The 24,123-nt window shown below is 42.9% G+C and overlaps 1 protein-coding gene across 1 annotated transcript in view; it reads right to left on the reverse strand.

Annotated features, from left to right (window-relative positions):
• The window catches only part of LOC117228702 (uncharacterized), a 720,896-nt gene that overhangs the window by 57,002 nt on the left and 639,771 nt on the right, over nucleotides 1-24,123 (reverse strand). The window contains exons 3-6 of the mRNA XM_076521571.1: nucleotides 6,278-6,451; nucleotides 5,838-6,083; nucleotides 3,578-3,792; nucleotides 1,661-1,887 (exon numbers count right to left, since the gene is read on the reverse strand). Coding sequence (XP_076377686.1) covers nucleotides 1,661-1,887; nucleotides 3,578-3,792; nucleotides 5,838-6,083; nucleotides 6,278-6,439 — 850 coding nt within the window. The 5' untranslated portion in view covers nucleotides 6,440-6,451. The remainder of the gene's footprint in view (nucleotides 1-1,660; nucleotides 1,888-3,577; nucleotides 3,793-5,837; nucleotides 6,084-6,277; nucleotides 6,452-24,123) is intronic.

The raw sequence follows: 24,123 nt of genomic DNA on the forward strand, positions 1-24,123 counted from the left end.
AACTCCGCCATTTTTGTTTAAAACGTGGTAAGTGACTTTTGGCGCGGCTGTATGGCTTTTGGGACTACTAAGAATATTTATGAGACGTTTTGGTAAAAGTTAAACTCAAAATTTATATTTTGAATAAGTTGTGTTTATTATATTAGCTTAATCTTAAGCTTGAGAACGTGTATGGCTATTTTGCGGACTCACAAAATGACCGATCTACAGTATCCGTTTTACAATATTTTCCTGTAAAAAGACAAACTCCCGCAGTAATTTCGACGAATACCAATTTCTGATGAATTATACTCCCGAAATAATTTGATATCGGGTCGGACAGTGCCGAAAATTCGGAATTTGCCTAGTAAATTTCCCACGGACGGATCAACGATACAGACGGGTAACTTTTACCTCGGAAATGTGAAATTGTAATAATTAGTAATACTAATCGACGCGATACCGCGTTGCAACGAGACTCGGCTTCATCCAGATAATATTCATTATCACCTCTCTCTCTCTCTCTCTCTCTCTCTCTCTCTCTCTCTCTCTCTCTCTCTGCGATCCTTTCGTTATATTCCCCTTTTTTACGTTATTTGCAGCGTAACGAGAGCTTCGGCGATCCCATTGTAAAAATAATTATTTCCAGCAGGAGGATTCTTTTTTCATTCGATTCACTGTGCAGTTCACGCATGAAGCGGTCACTCATTAGTAGATTGCGGACGTTTATGCATTTAAAGAGCGTGTGAATGGAGCAACCGCGATGAGGCCGCGGTACTTCGGTACCTGTTCGTATAATTCTCCTTTTATCCTTAACCTTTCGCGACGGGATTAAATCGCTCTTTTGTAGAAATTACTCTGCGCGAACGTGGCCTCGTCAGCAATTTACTGCCTCGACTTCCATGCTGTTATTCCGTCAAACAATGCGTACAGTATTATTTCCCGATTCTTCAGAAACACGAATTGCGAAAGATTGTCTGAAATTTTATTCATACCGAGTTAATGTCGCAGTCCCACCCAATTACAATTTCAATCGATGTAATATACTGCGGACTGACTGTTGTAACGTATTCGGCATTAAAGCACGCAGTTTATTGAATATTCTAGCATCAGGATTAGACGATATCGCGCGATTAAATACGAAGCGGATTATAATTCCCGATTATCGTTACGTCGACCGTCCGTACAAAAACATTATCACGATTTTGAATATATTTTTACGGAAGTTACGAAATCGCGCGGAACACGTTGCCATTAATTCATCAGAAATGATCGCGATGTACTTGTGAAATTTTCATTTTACACGTGAAGCATCGAACGTTACGAATTGGTATTTTACATATTCATAAATCGATCTTCTAAAATTTATACGGCCGGGATCATTTTTCCGCGAAACTTTAAGTGAGAGCCGCGCGAGCCAGTGTTTTATTAATTCATAAATAATATAATTTCCACTGTTACTTCTGTTTCATAAACGATGTTGAAATTTTATTCGAAGGTGCGCGCCGGTATTTTATTAATTCATAAATCGGGCTTCCAATATTTATTTATCAACAAAAACGATCGCGTTCATATTTGCTACATTTTTGCTGAACGTATTTGCAACGTTTTACGCGACGTCGAAACTTCATTGTCGATCACGGACTTATTTTCGTTCGGGTGAAATTCGAATGCAACTCACCCGTGTGCGTCCTCTGATGAGCCTTCAGGTGCGAGCTCTTGGTGTAGACCTTCTTGCATCCGGGAAATTGGCATTTGTGTATCCTGCGCTTCGTGTCAGGCGGACTGTGCTCGTGGCTCCTCGCATGGTGCCTGTTGGCAACGGTGCTTGCAGCTGCAGCAGCTCCTGCGTGTGCGTGCTGCGTGCCCGCAACTGCGGGATACCCATTCGCTGTGACGGAGATCAGTCTGCAAAAAATACAGAGCCACACATCATTGCTGTTCTTTCGTCTCGATGTCTCGTAATTAACAGCTCGGCCGGACCGTGGCAGCCCGTCTAATCTGTTCGCAATTCTACCGTGAAACACCGTGCTATCCAAAACGGGTATCGAATTCATTTAACCCTAGAAAGATAACCATATGACAACGTACGTAAAAGATAACCATACGCTTCAGAGGCGCATGCTTTTCTAAGGCGTCAATTTTATACTAACAATGGATATTTATTTAAGTTAATCTAGTCATTTTAAAGGTTTGGCATTATTGTAAAAATAAAATGCATTTATATTATATTTTTTTATATTTTAAGTAATTTTAAACTTAAATCACTAGACCTCTATGAAAAATTAACAAAAATCAACAGTCTTCGGTTTATGGGAACAAATCCCGTAAAGTATCACAAAAAATAGTGTTTTATCCTTACAAACTAGTAGACTATAATATAATCAGTGTAAAAAAAACTATAATATTATACAAAATTTCTTTAGAGACAGTCATGACAAACGTCTTTCTTGTGTTCACCACAAACTGTCTTTTTGCATTTGGCACAGGTCATCTTTGACATTCTTTTCTTTTTAGACGTGCAAAGACTGCAATAACGCCTTTTTTGGCTGAGGGTTCTTCTTCATCATCTGTGGAAGCCTGTACAGCAGATTTTGGAAGAATATTTTCAATGTTGCTTCGCACATGCCTTGGCAAAGTGGGTGCTTCCAGTCTTTGCGTCATCCACGGTGCAGTCAGTTGTTTATTTCGCAGGCGCCTCTGCGACGTAGGTTATCTTTCTCGGGTTAAAAAAGTCTCTGTTGTAGAATTAATTCGTTGTATCGGTTTCTGATAACTTTCGAGATCAATCGCGACAATTAGTATTATTAATATAGATTATTATCCTTTTCTAACTACAAAAACCTTCGTACAGTTCGTACGTGTCGTAAGTACATAAACGATTGCCGTTTAGTTCTAACAAAAATGACGAAATGTCTAAAGAAATACAGTCATTGTAACGCAACACACGTTAGTTGCATTTATGACTCTGTAGAATTAGTGTGAAATCTTGAAATCTCGAAAACGATGAAGCCACCATAATCCTCTAAACTGAACAATCTATATTCTCGCAATAATGTGATTTTTATCTAGAAACTATAGACACGTTCACCGAAAAGTTAAAAAGTGAACCACATCGAGCCGACTAAGAAATAGTTCACTGCGCTGATCTGGTAGCATCGATTATACGAATTGCAACGTGAACAAGAAAAAAGGTCAACTCCAGAAGCGTATCTAGAGGATAACTTGAACTCGGAACTAGAGGAAATAGAACAAGGAATAGAGGAACTGAACAACCCGTATCCTCGCATTAATGTGATTTTCATCTAGAAACTGTAGACACGTTCACCGAAAAGTCCAAAATTGAACCACGTCGAGCCGACTAAGAAATAATTCATGCACCGATCTGGTAACATCGATTATACGAATTGCAACGCGAACAAGAAAAAAGTTCAACTCCAGAAGTGTATCTAGAGGATAACTTGAACTCGGAAGCAAGCGAACAGATTCTCCGAAACGAACGATCTCCCTTCAGCACGTTGATCCTTATCTAGAAACCGCGTTCAACGACGGGACAAGGAGGAAAGTACGGGGACCAGGAAAAAAAAAGAGTACTGACCTTGTGACACACTGCTGGGTATTGCTGGTGGTGACCCTGACGATGGCGCTCCTGCCGCCGGTCCCGTGAAGGTTGAGGTTGTGCACATCGAGCATCGAACTCCCGCTCGACGAGTGACTGGAGTTGGAATGACCTTGACCTGAGCCGGGGCTCGACGGTGGCGTCAGGATCTGACCTTCGCTTTCGCATCCGCTGTCCTCCTCCTCCTCGATTTCCTGCGGCCGCAAACGTAATTCATTACGCAACGGGATTACGATAACGGGCCTCTGATTAAAGTGCAAGCAACTGGTTAAAACGGGTATCGGACATCGATATACGCAACGCAATGCAACGGAACGCGGCGACCGTAAGCGAAGAGAAAGAGAGAGAGAGAGAGAGAGAGAGAGAGAGAGAGAGAGATAAAGGCAGATAGATAGATAGATAGAAAGAGAGAGAGAGAGAGAGAGAGAGAGAGAGAGATAAAGGCAGATAGATAGATAGATAGAAAGAGAGAGAGAGAGAGAGAGAGAGAGAGACAGAGAGAGACAGAGCGACAGAGAGAGAGAGACAGAGAGAGACAGAGCGACAGAGAGAGAGAGAGACAGAGAGAGACAGAGCGACAGAGAGAAAGAGACAGATAAAGGTAGATAGATATATAGAGATAGAGATAGAGAGAGCGAGAGAGAGAGCCGGGCTAACAGCAGCAGAAGCAGCAGCAGCGCCGGTGCGAATCGATCAATGGCAAATGACCTCGTAAACGGATTACACGGGGCCCTGCAACGTGCGTGTGCAGGCGCGCGTTAAATTACATCGCGAGCCGCACACGTAACCCGACGAAAATTGGGAAGAATCGTTATTTGTATAACCGGCCGTTCGTCCGGTAATTGAAATTTGACGGGCATTGTGCCCAACGGGATGCGATTCGCAACGGAACCGGAGGACCGGAAGCGGCGTTACGACTCCTGCGTAAATAGAGCCATTCTTTTCAGGACGCTCGTTACTGGCTGCACTGTTCTGCTCTACTCTCCGATGGTCATTAGCTACTTGAATGAGTTCGATCTCATATTGACAAATGAAGTCGCGCATCCTGCCGGTGCGCAGTCTCGCGACCGCGTTCGCCGAGCTTCAAGATTCAAAATGTTTGGATGTTCTTTCGAGGAGCCGATAATTCGATATGTCTCTAGCAAAGTATTTTATAAAACGTTTAGCATAGATTAACGAACGATGACAGTTGAATGTTCCGACGGTTTGGTAGGACAGTTGTATTAAAATGTTTCATCGAGAGACATATGTTTCAGACTTTGTTGAGCGTGGCGTACAAAGATGTCGAAAAATGAACGTAAAGAAAACAAGTGATCGTCTGACTTCGAATAATACTTTTCGGGAAATTTCGTAAAAATTAAATTTCACGTTCCCTACGATACGTCTAATCTGTACAATATATGTTTAACCGTTCGAGTCCCAGGGGTTGTTCAGAAAACACGGTCTAAAAATACCGAACAGCGTGATAGCGCTTTTCTTAATTGATTGCGAAGAGAACCAAGCGGCGCGATAGCGCTCGTCGAGATTGACAAACACAACAAAAAGGAAAAAAATGAGAAAAAGCAGCTATGCGATGTACGTGCGTCACTAAAGTTTGATCGCGGCACAAGAGCTGAACAGCGCGATCGCGCTGCTTGGGACTCAAACGGTTAAATACGCACGAACAGCAGCGTAGACACGCACGACGAAAAGCAGGTAATCGCAGTTTTCCACGAAATTAGCGGAGACTCGAGTTTCCGCAACCGATATCCGGGCCCGTAACCCGCATCAAGAAAACGTAAACCTTCATTTTGCCGAGTTATTCGCCTTGGCACCGAGCGGCTCGAAACCCAAAACAAGAAAGGAACTCATTCCGCCGATACGATAGTCGTTGCCGAGCAGGTCGGTCGGTTCGCGCGTCCCGCCATTTACATAATCGCAAGTTAAGCATTCGCATGCAGAACAATCCGAGGCGTCCGGAATATTGAAAAGAAACGAAGGAGCGTTTGGCCGGGACCGGTCGACGGGATGAAAATAAAATGGGAGAAGGCAAGAAGAAGAAGAAGAAGAAGAAGCAGAAGAAGTAGAAGCAGAAGCAGAAGCAGAAGAAGAAGAAGAAGAAGAGGAGGAGGAGGAAGATGAGGACAAACAAAGAGAAGAAACGAAAGGAATACGGTCGCTGTCACCGAAGGGGAAACGGTATCCTCGGGTAGAAAGTTTGGACGATAAGTGTCAGATGTAAATCCGGCTTTGAACGCACCTCGTGCTCCTCATCCTCTTCGAGATCCTCGCTGGGCTCTTTCTTGAGAATGAGTGCTGTGCACGAGAGGGAGGGCGAGCTGTCCCAGGACAACGCCGAACACGCCGAACTCGCCGACGACATCGACAAGGAATCGAGGTGTCGGTCCAGGAGATCCCTATCGCGGCCGTTGTGGTTGTGATCGCCGGGACTGAATTTTATGTCGTCGAGACAGAGCGTTTCCCTGTCCTCCGACGACGTCGTCACCTACGTCGCATCACGGACGAAAAAGAGAAAGAAGACCGCTTTTGACACTCCTGCTCGTGAACCACGTTCTTCCAGAGTGCGGTGGGGGGACGAGGGGGAGCTGGGTGGGTTGGGAAGAGCGGGGCTTCGGTAGGGGTTCGTTGAAGTGTCCCCATGGGAGCACCGGAGCGAGCACACCTAGCATCGTTACTCACCTCCATTTTGATTGGCGATTCGAATTGTGCGTTGGCGGTGCCCGTGGACGCTGTCCACGAGATTGGCGGCGCCCTGAAGAGGTTCCACGGTGCCGTGTCCAATTCTGTGGGCAACTTTTTGTACGACTGCAGCTTCGGCTCGTCCTTCAGGTACCTCTCCATTTCGTAGCATGTCTGGAACAACCGAGACCTTTGTTAGCGAATTCTCGAGCACGCTTCAAATGTCTACAACTCTCCGCGACTACCTAATCGCGCAGTCCGCGCGTACCATTGCTTTGTAGCTACGAGATTCGATTTATTAATTGTTTTACGTGTTTCATCCTCGAGAACGACGGACCATTTCAACACAACTATAAAATTCACGATCGTTCGAATAATTCTCAGCTTTATCCGTTAATTTTGCAAAACGTATTTTTGAAGATTCTTCTTGTAGATATATTGTTCTTTCTATTGTTCCTAGTTAAATAGGAACTAAATAAATTTAGGAAATAAATAAATTTATTTTATTTCATTTTTGTAAATTCAGTAATTAGGTGGCGATTAACAGTTCACTGGATCAAAATCACCTGGTGACAGCACTCGTACGGTTAACCTGTAGAAGGCCGGCAAATTTCCTTGTATAAGTCAGTTTTATTCTAGTTTTATTCTAAAATTATGTTTAATGTATTTATTTCACAAACTTACTGTTATGCCTCGACCTAATATATTGGCTTTCTGGCTCTTTAAAGATTAACTGCTTTGCGTTTTTTTCGTATCTACATTGCCTATACTTCATTGTCTTAGTCAGTATTTATTTTGTTGTAAACTACTCTTATTCCTGGATTATGGTAACAGAAGAACCAAATTTTGTTTCGATTTCAAAGAACAAGGTTCAACAAAGAAGTTTGGAACAAGTGATTTTGATCCGCAAAATGAGTAATTCGGTAACACTTCACTAGACTGCAGATTTTATGCATTTATAACAAAATAGAATTTTGTTGTACGGAATGCAAAGCAACGAAACCTTCGAAAGAGTTCAAAGTTATGTTGTTACCCATTTGAACTTTGAAAAGTTAATACAAGATTAAGTCAGTTTTTAATCGATTCACGTTTTCTACAGTTGTGTGTGTGTGTGTGTGTGCTTCGGAAATTATTACCAAATAACGTACAAAATTCCTTAAAATTGTCACCATTCCTTGATAACGGTTCCATCGATTTTCCACATTGATGAAATAATTATTATTCCCTTGAAAAGTAGCATAACGTATCGCTGAATTCCGGTTCCCACCCCAAGAAGTACGAAACCAAGGCGAAGAGCTTGGTGTCCGATTGGGATTGCAACAGCGATCAGAAGTTTCTGGCTGGTTTAATTGTTTGAAAACTATAGAGACACCGAGTAAAGGCGGACGATATCGGGGCCCTTCAACAGCTTTTCCATTTAAACAAGCCTGGCCGTTACAAGATCATTACCGCTACAAAAGGCCCCATCTTGTCGAAGTAAATCGCGCGAAAGGCGGAGAGATCTTTGAGCCGATGCAACGGAGGAATAAAATACTCCCGCGCGCGTCTTTGTTACCGCTATCGGGCAGCCTTAAAGTGGCCTTATAGAAAAGAGAAATTATTGCAGTGCGGCGACGGTGGCGGAGATAAGTGGTTTCATCCGTGAAACCGCCGGACAAAACCGTCGCCGGCTTTGGTAACCGTTAGCGGCGATAATAAATTGGCAGAGAATGCCCGAAGGAAGACGGCAAAGTACACGGGGAACGGTCCCAGGCTATCTTCGTGGCCGATGCGACTCGGACGAGAATAAAACGCGGCTTCGAACACGGTTTGGAACTCGGATCCGCTGTCACGGCTGTGTAATCATGATCGCTGGTTAACTGATTATATTAGGAACTGCTGCTCGGATCGCAGCACAGAAAGATACTAATGGCTCAACGAGCTCGTTAGAGCAGTTAGTGTCACCAACAAAGTTACAAAGCTGTTCTTTCTAGATAAACGTGATGATTCAATAGAATCTTATTTCGGCGACTGTTCCTTATCTTTGAAAAGGTAAATTAATTATTGAAGTTATATAAATAATATATAACTAGTAGAAGTTAATAATAAACTATAACCGTAGTAGAAGTTGGCTGTCGGTTTCTTTTTAAAATTGCTATGAGAAGAAAACGTTTAATGTTCATCATTCAGAAAAATTGAAAAGAGTGAAGATTAAATTACAGAAAATGTGTTTGCAAATTAAAATTTTATCTACCGGCGAATGTTTAATAGCCCTGTGTCAGTAAAGATGCCACTTTTTTAGAGTGTCTTAAGAAATTGATTATTTAAAAGAAAATTGTCGAGCTTCTCTTCGACACGATTCAGTCATTGAGAAGGCTATTAATAGGCTCTCGACGCATAAGAGATTTGTCTCGGAAAGACCGAAACGAAAGTATAAACATCTGAAAATCTAGATGAAGACGAATTCGCAAGGAGCCGAGAAGAAGATCGCAGGATCGTTCAAAGGACTAATTAAAAGCGATCGCGCACAGGGGACTAATATATTACACATAATTCCTGAATCCGTGCAGGCCGGCCGTGGCTATCCTACCGTGAATTATCCCCGGCGAAAAGAATAACGAAGACGACAGAAGCGTAATGAGAAATCGTCTTTCGGAGAGATCGTGCAAGGGACGCGAGAGAGCCGCGGGCGAGCACCGCACCGGCGAAACTTTTATTAAAGCCACCGTGCTTTAATATACAAAGCGCATTTATCTTGAACGCCGTCGCAGGGGCTCTCTTATTCTCTTGATCGCCCGGTTCCCGCGTATTATACCGTTCAAGATGAACGACACCGTTTCTATTTAAATTTCCCGCGGCCGGGCCGTCGCATAAATTTCCTATCGCGCGTCCGACCGAGCGGCAAAATATTAAAAGGTCCTGCTCTCCATTAAATGTTTCGCTGCCGCGGGCTGGTTTCGTGAAAATTCGCTTCCAAAAACACTGTTCACCATCGAATAACTGCGATCGACCGGCGCGATTCGATACACTCCATCTTTTCTGCATTTTTTCGAGCTTTACGTCTACATCTTCCATCATTTGTTTGCTTTTTACTAGAACTTTCCCCGCTATTTTTAGGTTGAACAGTTTTCGACGCTTCCTCTTTACTGTTTCGGGAAATACTTGAAATCATCAGTTGCATATATTTCAACAAATATATGATTGACAATGATTCAGCTTTATTCATTAATTTTTCAAAACATATTTTTGTAGATTCTTCTTGTAGTTCTATTATCATTTCGATTGGTTCTACTGTAAACAGCAATTTGTTTTGTCCAATTTCCGTAGATTGGATAATTAGGTGACGATTAAAAGTACACTTGGTCAAATTGATCTGGTTACCACAGACCGAGAGTTAAGAGGGATATAGTTACTATATGCAAGTGGCAAAAAAGTTAATTAGTTAGTTCTTCACTTAGTTTCGTTCATACCGTGTTACATAAGGTTGTAGTGAGACTCTTGGTTGAGTCGAACAATATGATACAATATCTACTAAAATACTTGAAATATACAGATCAGAAACTTAAAATTCTGTCATTAAATTAAAATTTCGAGTAAAGTTCCAGAAGTTCCAGAAAAGTTCCAGAAAAAATCCAGAAAAATTCCAGAAGTTCCAGAAGTTCCAGAATGGTTCCAGAAAGGTTTCAGAATGGTTACAGAAAAGTTCCAGAAAAGTTCCAGAAAAGTTCCAAAAAGGTTCCAGAATGGTTCCAGAATGGTTCCACAAAAGTTCCAGAAAAGTACCAGAAAGGTTCCAGAATGGTTCCAGAATGGTTCCACAAAAGTTCCAGAAAAGTACCAGAAAGGTTCCAGGAAGATTCCAGAAAGGTTCCACAAAAGTTCCAGAAAATTTCCAGAATGGTTCCAGAATGGTTCCAGAATGGTTCCAGGATGGTTCCAGAAAGGTTCCAGAAAGATTCCAGAACACTGTACTGGCCACTCGGACATCAATGTGGCAAAGTACAGCTTATGCTAGTTTATCAGTCTTACGAAACCAGTGAAGAACTGTCTGTGGTTCTAATATAAGAAAAGTGCTCTTCATTGTTATTAATACACATGTTTTCTATCATTTTAAAAATTCACAATGCCGTAAATGAACGAAGATCCGCGATATATTCATTACACTTTTCGATTCTAACGTAACAGAGTGAGCATAAACAAAAAAAAATGAGCATAAACAATCTCAGCTTCTAGGAGCAACTTCCATCGATGCATTTATCATCCTCACACCTAATAAATGTCGGCAAGTCGTTGCAGAAGCAGAGCAATCAAATAATTGACGCCTATATCATCGACACAAGGAACCCTAGAAATTTACTTGAAAACGCATATGCTCCAAGTATCGGCAAAGATGCGACCGTTTTTTAACGATTAAACAGCAGGATCGCAACGCGTGGTACCAGACCGGTTGGGATCAGGATCCCGCGTCCTGTGGGACGGTCCGAGGACGATGTCCCGAGGAAGGACTCGCGAAGGATGCCACCAAGCAGCGAGGTAATCTGATTTTGCGGCATGGTTGCCGCACAATTTCTCGCGCGCGCACGCCAGCCAGCATAACTTTGCACTCCGTCTCGGAGGAACTGTACCGAACTGGCACGGCCTACGGGAAGTTTCGGCAAACTCGCGCGAGTGCCTGTGTCGGCGTGGAACGGCGTCGATGTGTTTCTCGCGTGTGCGCGCGGATGCTGCAGATAATTTCGCCGCTCTGCTGTCTCGGGAAGTTCCCGTCGCCGCCGGTGTCTGTCGCCATTCTGGATCGAAACCTTCCGCCAGACTTTCCGATATACTGAAAGACACGCTTCTGCTCCTTCTCGACCCCGCTCCTGCAGCCATAACGCCGTCATTATTGCCGATTCCGGTTCATTGCCGAGCCGTCTCAATCCTCGATTAGCACAGCCATCCCGTAGAAACAGTTTCCAATAAGATTTTTATCTTTGACTGGGACCCAAGTTATCCGTCAAATCTTTTAAAACAGCTAATTGGTTAAAAAGGATGCATACTTTGATGTTCTTTATTAAATTATGTATTTTATAGATGTCTCGTATTTAGAGAAAGTAAGGAGGAAATCAAAAAGTCCCATAATTAATAATAATACTTTGAAATAATAATTAATAATAATATTTTGAAATAACTTTATCCTTAGCGAAAATGCAGTCTGCGGCTTTGTTTATGAGTTATTAACGAAAAACAGTGACCAATCAGAGGCGAAATCAGCTGCCGCGAGGTGGCCGAACCAACGGCGCCAGCGGTCGGGGCGGCCGGGCCAACGGCGCCAGCGGTCGAGGCGGTCGAATCCCCGCTCAGCTGGCGCAAGGCGTCCGAGCCAACGAGCGGTCGAGGCCCAGTTCTGCTGATTGGCTGGCCGGCTCGCGCTAGGCGAGCTCGCCTTTCGTTGGTCAGTGTACTGTATACAGTATACAGGATAACTGGTTAACCGTTCACTACCACTAAAAACAGTGTGCCACATTTGCAAAATGTTACAACGATTTAGTAAACGAATGTTCGAATAATTATTATGTATTATACCTCTGTACAGCTACGAGTATAACATCAATTCGACTACTGTAATGTCTCTCTAATTGACGCTCGGATTGTCCACAAAATTGGACAATTTGGGAAGAGGAGATACGATTATTCGAGCCTTGCGACTCAATTTTATAGTCACCGATTGACAACAATTATGAAAACTAAGTGCAGCGCTCGGACAATCGTATCTCCTCTTCCCAAATTGTCCATTTTTGTGCACAATCTGAGCGTCTGAGTTAGGGAGACATTACTGTATTTTCGTGAAAAGCATCAAATGTAATGCTGGTAGTAAACGCGTTAAATTGTTTCGTCGTGCCTACAATCTCTAGCAAAGAGAACTTACTACTAAGTAACTAGCGACGTTGCTATTTTCAGTGTATATATAGTTTCTGTCAGAGATAAACAAGGGTGACTTGTACGCGGCCCTGTTATATATATAAGAGCGAACAGTATTTGATTTATTTAATTTCTCGCGCGAAGATCCGCAGTCTATAGTAATTCTGCGAACACCGCTTTCCGTTAAGAGAATTAAAATTAGCGCCCTCGTAGTCCGATTTTAAAATGATCCGTTTCAGCCGAGAGTGACAACAGAATGAAGAAGATTTAATTGCACCGGGCGACATTGTCTTCGCCCATTGTCGAAGGAGATTTCGAAATTCCCCATGCAGGTCCGTGGCCGCGCAGTAATTATCCGCGCGACACCAGGCAATGGCTATGATACCGGGGATTTCCCGATCATTGTAACACTAATTAAACCGGAGAGACGGCACGCAGCTACGGCAACATCGTCGTTGCATTTTGATGGCCGGCAGCAACAATCGTTCGATGAATCTGCATAGCCCGGCGCTATACCGACGCCATAAATTGTTTCCCCGGGTTCCGCATTGACAGGTAAGCAACGCCGGCCGCCGCATCGCTGTAAATATAATGAGGGCCGGTATTGTAAAATTTGACGCGGCTAACCGGTGAATTACAAATAGTACGCCCGGTGACAATTATTATCCCGACGCTCGACGAAATTGTTGCCGATACGCGATTCCGCCGAATTATTAATACCGGCCGTGATACCAATAAACCCTTCCATCGATGTCTGCGATGCGTTTTTGCAATTGAATGGCGGAACGATGAGTTTCAATATTTATAAGACCGATTTTCTGGCGGAATTATTGATCTCTGCTTCCTGGACAATCTTTCAGCCTGAATAATCTTTTCCAGCTGCAATTCTGCATTTAAATAACAGATTTTAGTAATTATAAAAACGGTCTTCCCTCCGCGATACCAAGAACGGCGGGAATCTCCATAAATTCATAAAAACGCCTCTACAATTCTTCTTAATTAACATCTGCGAATGGAACTTGCGTCTCTCTCTCTCGACGCAACTTCGATCCATTAAATAAGAAAGAAAATTTTCTATTAGATCGTTCGGGAAGTTGTTTCGTTTCTCAAAAGTAATTTCGTTCGCTCAAAAGAAGCACGTGATTCAGCATTTTACGAATAAACGACGAAGCTTCTACGAGATAAGATTTTAAGAGAACACCAGAAACATGTCGGAAAGTTTTTTCTTTATTTGAAACATTAAAGAATCGTCTTTTATTTTCTCGTGAAAGAACGGAACAACTTTCCGAACGACCCAATATTTTTGAAGGAATTATTAAACTGCGATCAAATTGACCGTCGACGATCTACGATCGAACTATGATCGAGCATTGCAATTTTCTGTTCGTCCTACGGCGCTTCTCAAATTGAAATAGCGCATTAAAATGCCAGACTTTAATTATAAAGACTCGTGATAGACAGTTCCATTTAAATTGTCCACCCACGTCCTGCAATGCGCGATACGCGAAATTTCAATACATACAAGAAGAATCTCGCAATTGTAAATGTTTCACGCGGAATCAGAGGCTTCACAAAAGCCGTCAAGGATACGCGGATCAATTTACCAAGGTGCACTTAAACGCAATGATTAATCGCGCGGAAACGGTAGCTGCATGTTCGCGCGAAGAAAAATTGTTTCGCGGCTAGGAATACGTCGTAAAATATTTCACCGTACAGTTCTAACTGCGTTCTCCACTTAGGGCTGAAATTTCATACCGGCGAGTTATGTATTTTTGTTCCCGGCGCAATAGCAATTCCGTCGGAATTTTTCGCCAGCTGGAAAGCGAGTCGGCGGGCGGCGAGCCACGGGATTTTCGGGGGCGCGAAAAATGGCATCTGGACGAAATTACGGGTCTCCGTTCAATATCGTCCCCTCGCTAAGAAAAATAATCGTCCTCGGACTCCTTCATTATTCACGATTAAAGTTCGTCCGAGGAGAGCCCGCGGGAACGAGTAACGGCGTTAATATAACTTGGAAAAGGAATTTCATCGTGCCTCCACCCCGCCCCGGACCCGAGAAGGCTGAACTTTCGCTAATCGTCATCGACTTTGATCAGCAGACTGATGAGAAATCACCGGAGCAATTTAAATAGTCTGATGCGCTTCCGGTCCTGCAGGAAATTATTGCCGGCAGATTTAAGATGCAAAGATGTCGAATAAAAAGCCCGGCCGGCGGTCTTTAATGTTTTCGAAATTGGATCGCTCGAGCGGACGAACGAATTGAGAAACTCTCGGCTCGAAGGCGAAGTGCTGGCAGGATTTCGCAGCGAGATTCCACTGGCTTTATTCGGCTCGATCGCGACAGCGTCGATTCGAGATGCTACGTTGCTGCGCTGACTAGATGCTTTTACACGTGTCGCTGAGGTTTGCAACCAAACATTCGGCGTTGTACGTGTCCACGAAACGCAAGAAAGCTGCGAGGAAGTTGCTTCACCGAGGAGCAAAGAAAAAGGCTAACGCAAAATTTCTGCTGAAGCGGCGAATGTCATTTAACACTGGCGAATGTAAATGCATGTTTTAACTGGTCCAGTTTAAGATGCACTATAATCTTTTTCTTTAACGCTTTATGCAAAACCAAATGTTCGAGTAAGCAGTAAAATAATTGTTGTTGACAAAATGACAAATTTATTTCAGTTTCTCGAGTTTCGATAAAGATACTCTGTCTTTGAAAATTATGGCTGTGGTTCTCGATTATTTGGAATTAATGGGTAATCATGCCAACTTTACGTCTTCTTGTTCTTAATGTATTCATAATAGAATTAGAATAATTCTAGGACAACATGGCGAAAGAAACTACATCCAGAAACTTATTCCATCGATAAAACGCATACAAAATTGATCTTATAAATAGATCGGCGCAGCTAGGTGGTTAAATTCAATTTAAACATTTCTCCCGATTTATACTTTCTTTTTTCACATAAAATCGAACACTTATTCATATCACGGTACAAGCTTTGGCAATTTACTAAATAAAAGTAAACTTTAAATAACCGTAGTTCGCGTTTCGATAAATAGATTTAATCGAACAAATAAAAGAAAACGTGCCGAGTTTACTCTTCTTTACGCTCGCGATATAGTTAGGTACTGAAATGGCGGAAATGGTGGAGCAACTGAAATCGATTGTTATCCAACTAAAAATAGTAAACCGTTAAATGTTCCTCGACCAGGTTATTTTCTGAAAAGCGAACAGTCGGGCGTTCCATAGACAGAAATTTCATAAATTGACCGAGGAAAACTTTCGGAAAGAATTCAGCGAACGAGGCACCGATGGCGGGCTTCGAAGAACGGTGTTTCTTTCGTCGAGAACAATAGTCATAGACGCGGTATAGTTACGAAGGAATCCGCATTCCGGCGGAGCGCCGGTCCTTTTAGCGCTTCCCGGATTGTTCCGTGAAGCGAATTGCGTTCGCGGCTAGGTATTCCGGATTCCTTTGTTTTCCGCGTGTAAACGGGCCACTTTTTGTCCTCGGAAATGTTCAGGGGCCGAGGGTAAACAGCGAGAAAGAAGGAGGAACGCAGCCGTGCCGAGATTAAGCTTTACGAGCTCGCGTGGACGTTCTTTTACCATCGGCTCCATTAAATCCGGAACCGCGTAATAATTTAGAAGTTCACGACGACGACGGGACGGGGTCGTGACCGATCACAAACGCGGCCCTTTAGCTACCGTTTCCCATCGCCGGTCACGGAATCCTCCATTACGCTTTTACCGATCAGCTCTTGCTGAATTTACGGAACGCACGCCACTGGACCGTTACCGCCTCTATTTATCGGCCGAAAACACGCCCGCTCGGTGATTAACCGGCAACCATTAGGACACTAGGAAAAGTGAAGCCAATTACTAGTCAGAAAATAAACGGAACTCCTCTCTGCGACGATAGAAACAATTACGATCTGAGAGCGGACACTCCCAGGCGTTTAGTTGTCTATTCTTTTACTACAGTTGCTTTCGTTCGAGATGATATTTACAAACATTCATTTTTGCGAACTACAATAAATTCTCTCCAATTGTCCCTCAACTTGTAAGGAAAAATGGACAATTTGAGAAGAGAGAGATACGATTATTCGAACTTCGCTTTAAAAATGAGCCACGAGGCGCGATTAATCGTATTTCCTCTTCCCAAATAGTCCATTTTTGTTTACAAGCTGAAGGAGAATTGGAGACAATTTACTGTAGAATTTACTGTCCGGTGTTAAGAAGTCAGCTGAGAAAAGTGTAGGACCGATTCCCATCAATCTAACCATGTTAACGCCCTCGCAGAAGTAGAGTAAACGCGTTTCCCAAATTATAATATCGTATTATTATAATATTTCATTATATAACAGAAAGTCCATAAATGCTTCGTTCAGAAGTTGTGACAAAAATAAGAAATGTAGAAGATATAGTAACGCTACGTACAAGAGACGAATCAATTACAAAAATCATCATCACCTAGGACGAGATTAGACAACATCGCAATCAACTGAAAGTGTCAACAAAGGCGGGCGTCACTTCGAAATGAAGGCATAGGTACTGTCCAGTACTCGGATGAATTCAGTCGAGAAAAGATTCTATGTTAACGCCTCGCAGAAACAGAGTAAACGCGTTTCCCTTATCGGCAGAAACGAACCCTTTCTACAGGCCCCAAATTAGTCGTCAGACTGAATTTCCAGGAAACGAGTTCGGCCGAATAAAAACAAACAACACCCCCTGACTCCCGACGCCGTCTCGCTACCCCGTGGACGCCACTTTCGGCTAGAAGCATATCAGACGCGTTTCCAGTAATTCTGTGGGTGCGTATGTGTGTGTGTATTATTTAGGCACTACGGGCGAGCGAGACGCGCGACGGGACTCAGGAGGCGTAGAACAACCGAGACAAAGTGAAACAAATGCAACAATTACAAGATGCAAAAGCGTTGACTTATCCCTAAAGTATTAATTTTAGATTCTTCTGACGAATACGCGATCATTTGTAATCACTAATTACTAATTAGCATCTTGATTAACTTTTCATTGCACTGTGCAGCAAACGTGCTGTACCATACACATATTTTTTATATTTCTATTGTATCATATGATGTTTTTAAACGGTTATCATACACGTATTAAAAATGTATTCAATATTTGAGTCGTTTATTTTGAAAGTGGCATAAGTCACTTTGTTTTTAAGTCGATATATTTAAGGGTTTGCGTTTTAACACGTTTAAAAATATGGATGCTAACTTTCGAGAAGATTTACTTGTATTTGTTTTATCTCAGGATACTGATATTTTTCTCAGTATAGATCATTTCGTATAAACATTAAAAAAATCACCACTTTTCATTACGATTATGCCATTACTTATGCCACTTTCAAAATAAACGGCTCATTTATGAAGTATAAGTGAAAATAATCATGTTTTGCTCGTGCAGTGTTACTCTCATGTTCGCAGGTTTGCGATGTATTACTCGAGTATAGGAATTTTACGGATATCTGACACCTACGTCATCATACAATGTTAACACATTGCGGACGGCTCACGAGATATCTCGTTTTTAGCAAATTGAACGTTGCGGACGGGTCACGAGATATCTCGTTTTCATGTTTTTTTTATTTAATCAGCAACAAGCAACCAGCCGCAAATATTTCTGTTACGTAACCATGGTAACGAAGCCTCCCGCATTCCTAAGTAATTTTAGCGAAACAAATGAATCATTGCAAGCATGTAGAAATGATCAGTCATTATAGCCACTCTAAATCAATATTCAAATTTGTATAATAAATAATAGTTAAAATGTAAAAAATCTTATATAATAAACAGATATATAAACTATGTATATATAGTATTATTTAAGAATACTAAATGCAAATTAGAAATGTGCGTATCCGCTTCCTGTTACTTGCCAAGCATGTTTTTGGAGCGTTCGAAAATGTGCGGTCTTTGAGGGCGTGTTGAACGCGCAGAGCCCCGTCCGCAATGTGTTAAGAACCTGAAGATAATATCGGGAAACGGGAAAATGAAACACTACGCATAAACTAAATGACGCAAGGGAGGAGAAACGGGGGGATCGATCGCCCGCTCCACTTAGCCGCTTCCAATTTTCAGACTTGATTATTATTGGCTAAGTTATGCGCTGAGCAGAGACGTGATTGGGTTGAGCGGGCGACCGATTCCCCAATAGAAGTGGATTTCGGGAGTGAAAGAAGTGTGGTGACTACGGGCGTGAAGGTGAGGCGGAGCGAGCGGAATCCCCCCCCCCCCTTCCTCGTCCCTTACGCAGGACAGTACTTAGTAAACGGAATGTTTCTATCATTGTCAACGTTTGTAAACATTATCTTGAACGGTAAAAGACATGCGGTAGAACAATTAAATCCTTTCCTACAGGAGTGTCAAACTCGCGACTCGAGATGAACATTTTTGATGTCAAGTATCAGGACGTAAACAATAATTTAACTTTATATATGTTTCTTACAATGTACTAGTCAAAATAAAAATATTTGTTTCTATGAACATTGACTTTTTTTTGCGGCCCATCTAAAGTTAAGCATTGTTTATTCGGCCCAAATTAGCTTTTGAGTTTGACACCCCTGCTTTACTACGATGAATAAACTTTAAAGTCGATTTTCTCGCAAAAGGGTGCCCCGGATAAAGGAATATTATACTAAACTTGTTTCTTATTTTTTCATGTAGAATCACTCTCCGCTCGGTTGTATTGCGAATTCCGCGATGTAAGTCCAAGCTAATAGCACGTTTTCACTTGTACGAATCCACGGACAATCTTGTTTAAATCGACGAAGCGACTACGCTAATGAACAATTTCGTGGAATTTCGAGAAAGATTTCGGATCATCGCGGCTTCAGATTACGCGGTTTACGAGGACCTATCGCATTAGCTTCCCGTCTCAGTTTCGGTTTAACAGCGTCCTCAGAATTGGATCTCGAAGAGTTCGAAAGCCCCGGGACTCGTTTTACTACAATGTATCAAGAAAATCGTAGGACGCCGCGAATCGTTGCGCGGCCATAACCGAAGGGAGCCTTAAACCGCGTCCAATCGGATTGTCTGAAACACAAATTTATGGCAACGCTCTATTTCCAGGTTATACCCGTGCCGATGATCCCCGTAGCGGCGTTCGCGTAGCGTTTACGAGCAGAGACCGATCGAACTTGTGCTTTTTCGTCAACGGATACGGTTTCGTTGTTCGTCCCCCCCCCCCTCCCTCCCTTTCCCCCGCAAATGTCGCTCACGCTACCTCAATATAACATCTTATTTTTTGGTCTCTGATAACGAGGTCGCGAATCGTTTGCTCGAGATTATCGGCCGCGGTCCTGTTCCGCCGTAAAAACCTCGAAAGTTCGCGGATAAATCAAGATCTACCGTGGTTTCGTTCGGTTATTCCAACGCTATCGAGTTTTACGTCGTCCGCAGAATACGCAAAACTTATAGAAACGATCTCTTTCGCCGTATCTGCTTTCTATTTATTTCTTTTCGTGCAGGAAGAAGGATCTTCATCGCGTGAATACGAAAATGTATGCGTAAAATGCTTCTCGATTTCGTTTCGGTCTTTCGTTGGGACGGAAAATGGTTCCGACGGTACAGAGTTGAGATTGTTCCGATCTTAGTTATCCTGAATTCATTTATTTATATTTTATCGAACGGGAAAATCTGGTCAAATACGCAATAGATTGGCGGTGATTAAAAATTACGCAATTAGTGTGATGATTAAAATAGATTTCTCATTTGATTTCGACAGTTAACGATATAGGTGCCATATAATGCGATATAAAAGATCAATTAACGGTGCAATAATTATAGAATGAGGCCTATGTATTCTTCATAGTTAGAAAAACTATAAAACTAAAAAATAAAAAACTACATAAATTTTTGTATGCTCGAAAGCTGCGTAATAAAACGTTTAAAACCCCCACATCATCGTCTTTTTTACGTTTGTTATAAAAGAAAAAAAAATACAAAAAGCGACCTTGTTTCGAGCTCCCTAGACCGAAACCACCCCTTAACCCTTTCCTTACAGTGGAGTGACGCCACTGAACGGGGCACCGTGTCACGAAGTGTGCACTTTACACGTCGATAGTCTTCGATGTTCGGACTTTCGTCTTTCAACGCCACTTTGCGATTGTCTTGTATGTACACTTTTTTGAAGAGCTACATAACAACTGAAAATTAGTATATTGTATGAATATTAAGTTATCTACATATTTATAGAAATTTTGCTATTATCACAAATAAAAATACGATTTGAGGTGGTTAGACATCAAATTATAATTCTTAGTAATTTCATTCCTACATTACAATTTTTGCATTCGTATCTAGACTCGCGTCTTTCGTCGTTTGCACTGCAAATAACGCACCTTCTATTTCGGTTTTTTCCAACTGGTACATAGAGCGAAGGAAAAGAAAATGTCGCTCTATTAACAGATCGTCGCGCGAACGCCGACTATAGTCGGTACCCGTAACGAAAGGGTTAAAAGCCATTGGCACTATGGCGCAAGAACGCCGAATCCACAATTCTGTTTCCTCGGCATCGCGGCAACAGCGATCTCAACACCTTGACTTTGAACGATCCCCGAAACTAACGCACACCGTCTGTGCAGAAATTTGCGATTCACTCTGCACAAGCTCCTGTTTCAAATCGCCAACGGGTTCTCGCCCCGTTCTCGCAATGTCTCGGAGAAATTTGGCGACGAATCCCGGCAGAAGCGGTGCGCGATCGTCGTCCCCGGAAAAATTTACGGTCGTCTTGCTGGCGTTTGGACTCGCGCGAGGAGCGTATAATAAAGTCATTCCCTCGGATTCGGCTGCTCCTCGCGGCGTATAAAATCCGCCGCAAGCAGCCAGGCTGTTCCCTTCCCGAGATTTAGTGCGGCGAATTTCGTTAACAGATAACAATATCGACGACGGTGAATCGAGGCGATGATATCAGGTGATGCGAGTGTGTAGGGTGGAACGAAAGCAGCCCATTCGCTACGGTGGAAGCCGTGGCAATATCCACGGCTGATCACGAACGTAAGACAAAGCTGCGGAAAACGGAGGAACGAAGGAAGATCTCTCTCCCTCTCTCCCTCTCCCTTTGTCTCCCTTTCTCAGTCTCTCTCTTCTCGTCGTCGTCGTTTCGCTGGCGCGCATCCCTGAAGGGGTATGTAAACAAGTGGGTGTATGTGACGCGATTCTCCGTAGACCGTGTTCCCCGCGTAACGAGCTGGGAGGGGCGGGCACAAAGACAAACCCCCGGTTCATTCATAACAAGAGGAAAACTTGGCCGCGTACAGGCGAATCTCGGAGCACGCCGCGCGATGGCTCCTTCGCGCCAATGCTCCGAGCTCGTTTCCCGGTTATTCCGCCGCTCTGCTCGCGGATTCAACTCCCTCTCCTTTGTCATCCACCTTCTGTCTACCTCGCCATGCTCCTACACTGCGATTTTCGATCCAGATCTTTGCACGGTTACACCGTTGCCGCGCGAACACCCTCGACTTTCGCGATTGTCACCGATGCGACGCTCTCTCGCTGGGAATCCAATGAAACGTATTTTCACTGGGCCAACGTAAATAGACGGAGACATAATCATCGAGTCTGGAATTCGTGATTCACATCTCGGCGAATTTTTGCGAGCAGAAGCGTTTTTAGAATCGTTCACTTGCGATCCGATGCGGTTGATCGCGTATAAATTACCCGCACTCGTGAAAATGATGTACACGGTGTCCCAAAAATGTCTCGCAATCCGAAGGTAGGGGATTCCTGAGGTCATTTGAAGCAACTTTTTCCTTAGCGAAAATGCAATCCGCGGCTTCGTTTACGAGTTATTAACGAAAAACAGTGACCAATCAGAGGCGAGATCATTCGGCGCGAGACGGCCGAGCCAATGAGCGGAACCGGGCTCCGCGTACTCGTTGGCTGGGCCGCCGCGCGCCAGCCGAGCTCGCCTGTTATTGGTCAGTGTTTTTCGTTAATAACTCGTAAACGAGGCCTCGGAGAAAATTTTCGCAAAGGAAAAAGTTGCTTCAAATGACGTCAGAAATCCCCTACTTTCGGATTGTGAGACATTTTCGGGACCCCTGTATAGTAAGGTAAAGTTGCTTGCTAAATTATCATACAGATTTCTCCGATATACATTCTCGTTCATAAGTATCTGAACACATCACTTTAAACGAATAGAATATTAATGCCATCGAATGATGTATGTCGGCAAATTTTATTTAGGCTATATATCAATTTATATATTGCTGGATCGATTGTCATTGGTGAAACATTAAATATGTTATTAGTAAAATATATTTTATAATGTAGTGCAAAGTAAACATACAAAATTATGAAAATATTCATTAATAATTGCACAACTTTTTTAAGATAACTATCTTGACGAAGGAAGGTGTCCACAAACTTACGGACGTTCGAAGTCAGAGCTATTACGTCGAAAGACGAATAAGTTTTAGCTATGTGCCCGAAAAGTTTCAACTGTGACCAATCAATCGTAAAATCTCCACTATTATTCACGCCGATCTTTCACTCTTGCTTACGAAATCCTGGAATTCTTATGTCGAAGTATAAACAACTTCGGTCGTATTCGCGCAAACTTCGCATTCGCAAGTTTCCGCTTCTTGCTACGAGCGAATCTCCAGCGATCATCCGAAACCTCAATTTTCGAAAAGCGAACGCGTTCGTAGCAGTGCGAGAACCAGAATGTTAAGAACGAAAACGCTGTTGGATCTAGAAGGAGCACATCCAATCGCGACCGTCGCGTCGTTAACAGAGGACAATGGAAGAGTGAGTATTCCGGGGAATCTCGTTGCGTTTTCACCCTATGTAGCATCTTCGAGCAAGGGAAGGAGGGTGACCAGGGATCAGCGATCTCGTAGGACGTTCAATTTGCCAGAGATAATGGTCGACCGATAGAATCGAGCTCGACGATAACCGTATCAGCGGAGAATCCACGTAACAAAGCGGCCAATTCGCCGGCAGGAAAAAGATAGAGGATACATAGTTAGATTAGACGACGCGGTGTTCTAACTGCGAGATCGCGGAGGAGGACATCGGGAACGATCCCGCGTATCCAGAACTCCCTTATCGAAGCCCACCAGATTCGTCCCAGCTTCCTATCCGAGTTTCCCTACCGCGCGCGCGCACACACAGAAATCCTTTCCAGAAACCGGAATTTCGCGTTAGTCAGCCCGCAAAGACGCTTTGACGGTAACGATTCCGCTGGTAGTAACAGTAAAATAAACCACTGGCGAGTGCGCCATCCTGAAATTCGAACCCCGGATAAGACGATAAAAAGAGAGATCGAATGTGCTGCGTCTCAAATCCTGCTTTTTGGGGGGCGGGCTCCAGGCGAACGCGTGGTCTACAATTAAAAAAGATTGGCGTCGTTTCGAGAACGACGTCCAGAAATGACGTTTCGAGAATGACCTTTCGGACAATGACGCTTCGAGAATGACCTTTCGAGAGCGACGTTTCGATCAATGACGAACTCGTAACTTTCGGAAGTAACGCATTTGGACTGTCCCGCTTCAAAATTTTGTTTTGCCGTCAGAACTACATAGTCAGTAGCTGAACTTTCCATCTCTAAATGACAAACGAATTGCAATTATTAATAGTCAGTTTAGGGAGCACAAACAATGGGCTCTTTAATATATTTAATATAATATGTTATATCTAATAATAAATATCTAATATTTTTATATTACTCACTTCTCCCTTTATATTACTTGATGAACATAACAAAAATACATTTATTCAAATTAACGATTTTTATCGTAACCTATGCTTAACGATACAAGCTCGCAAGTTTTCACAGCATTGAAGCGGCATTCAACTAATGAAAGAATAGTGTTCTCGCGAAACTAGTCGAAATTGAGTATTTCGTTCCTGTCTCGTGAAAAATCCACTTAATTGTTCCATTTATGTTGAATGACGTTATAATTAGACCGCGAATCTTTATGCAAATTTGTATTTTCATT

The sequence above is a fragment of the Megalopta genalis genome, chromosome 1, assembly GCF_051020955.1.
Source record: "Megalopta genalis isolate 19385.01 chromosome 1, iyMegGena1_principal, whole genome shotgun sequence".
In the NCBI taxonomy this organism is placed as follows: Eukaryota; Metazoa; Arthropoda; class Insecta; order Hymenoptera; family Halictidae; genus Megalopta; species Megalopta genalis.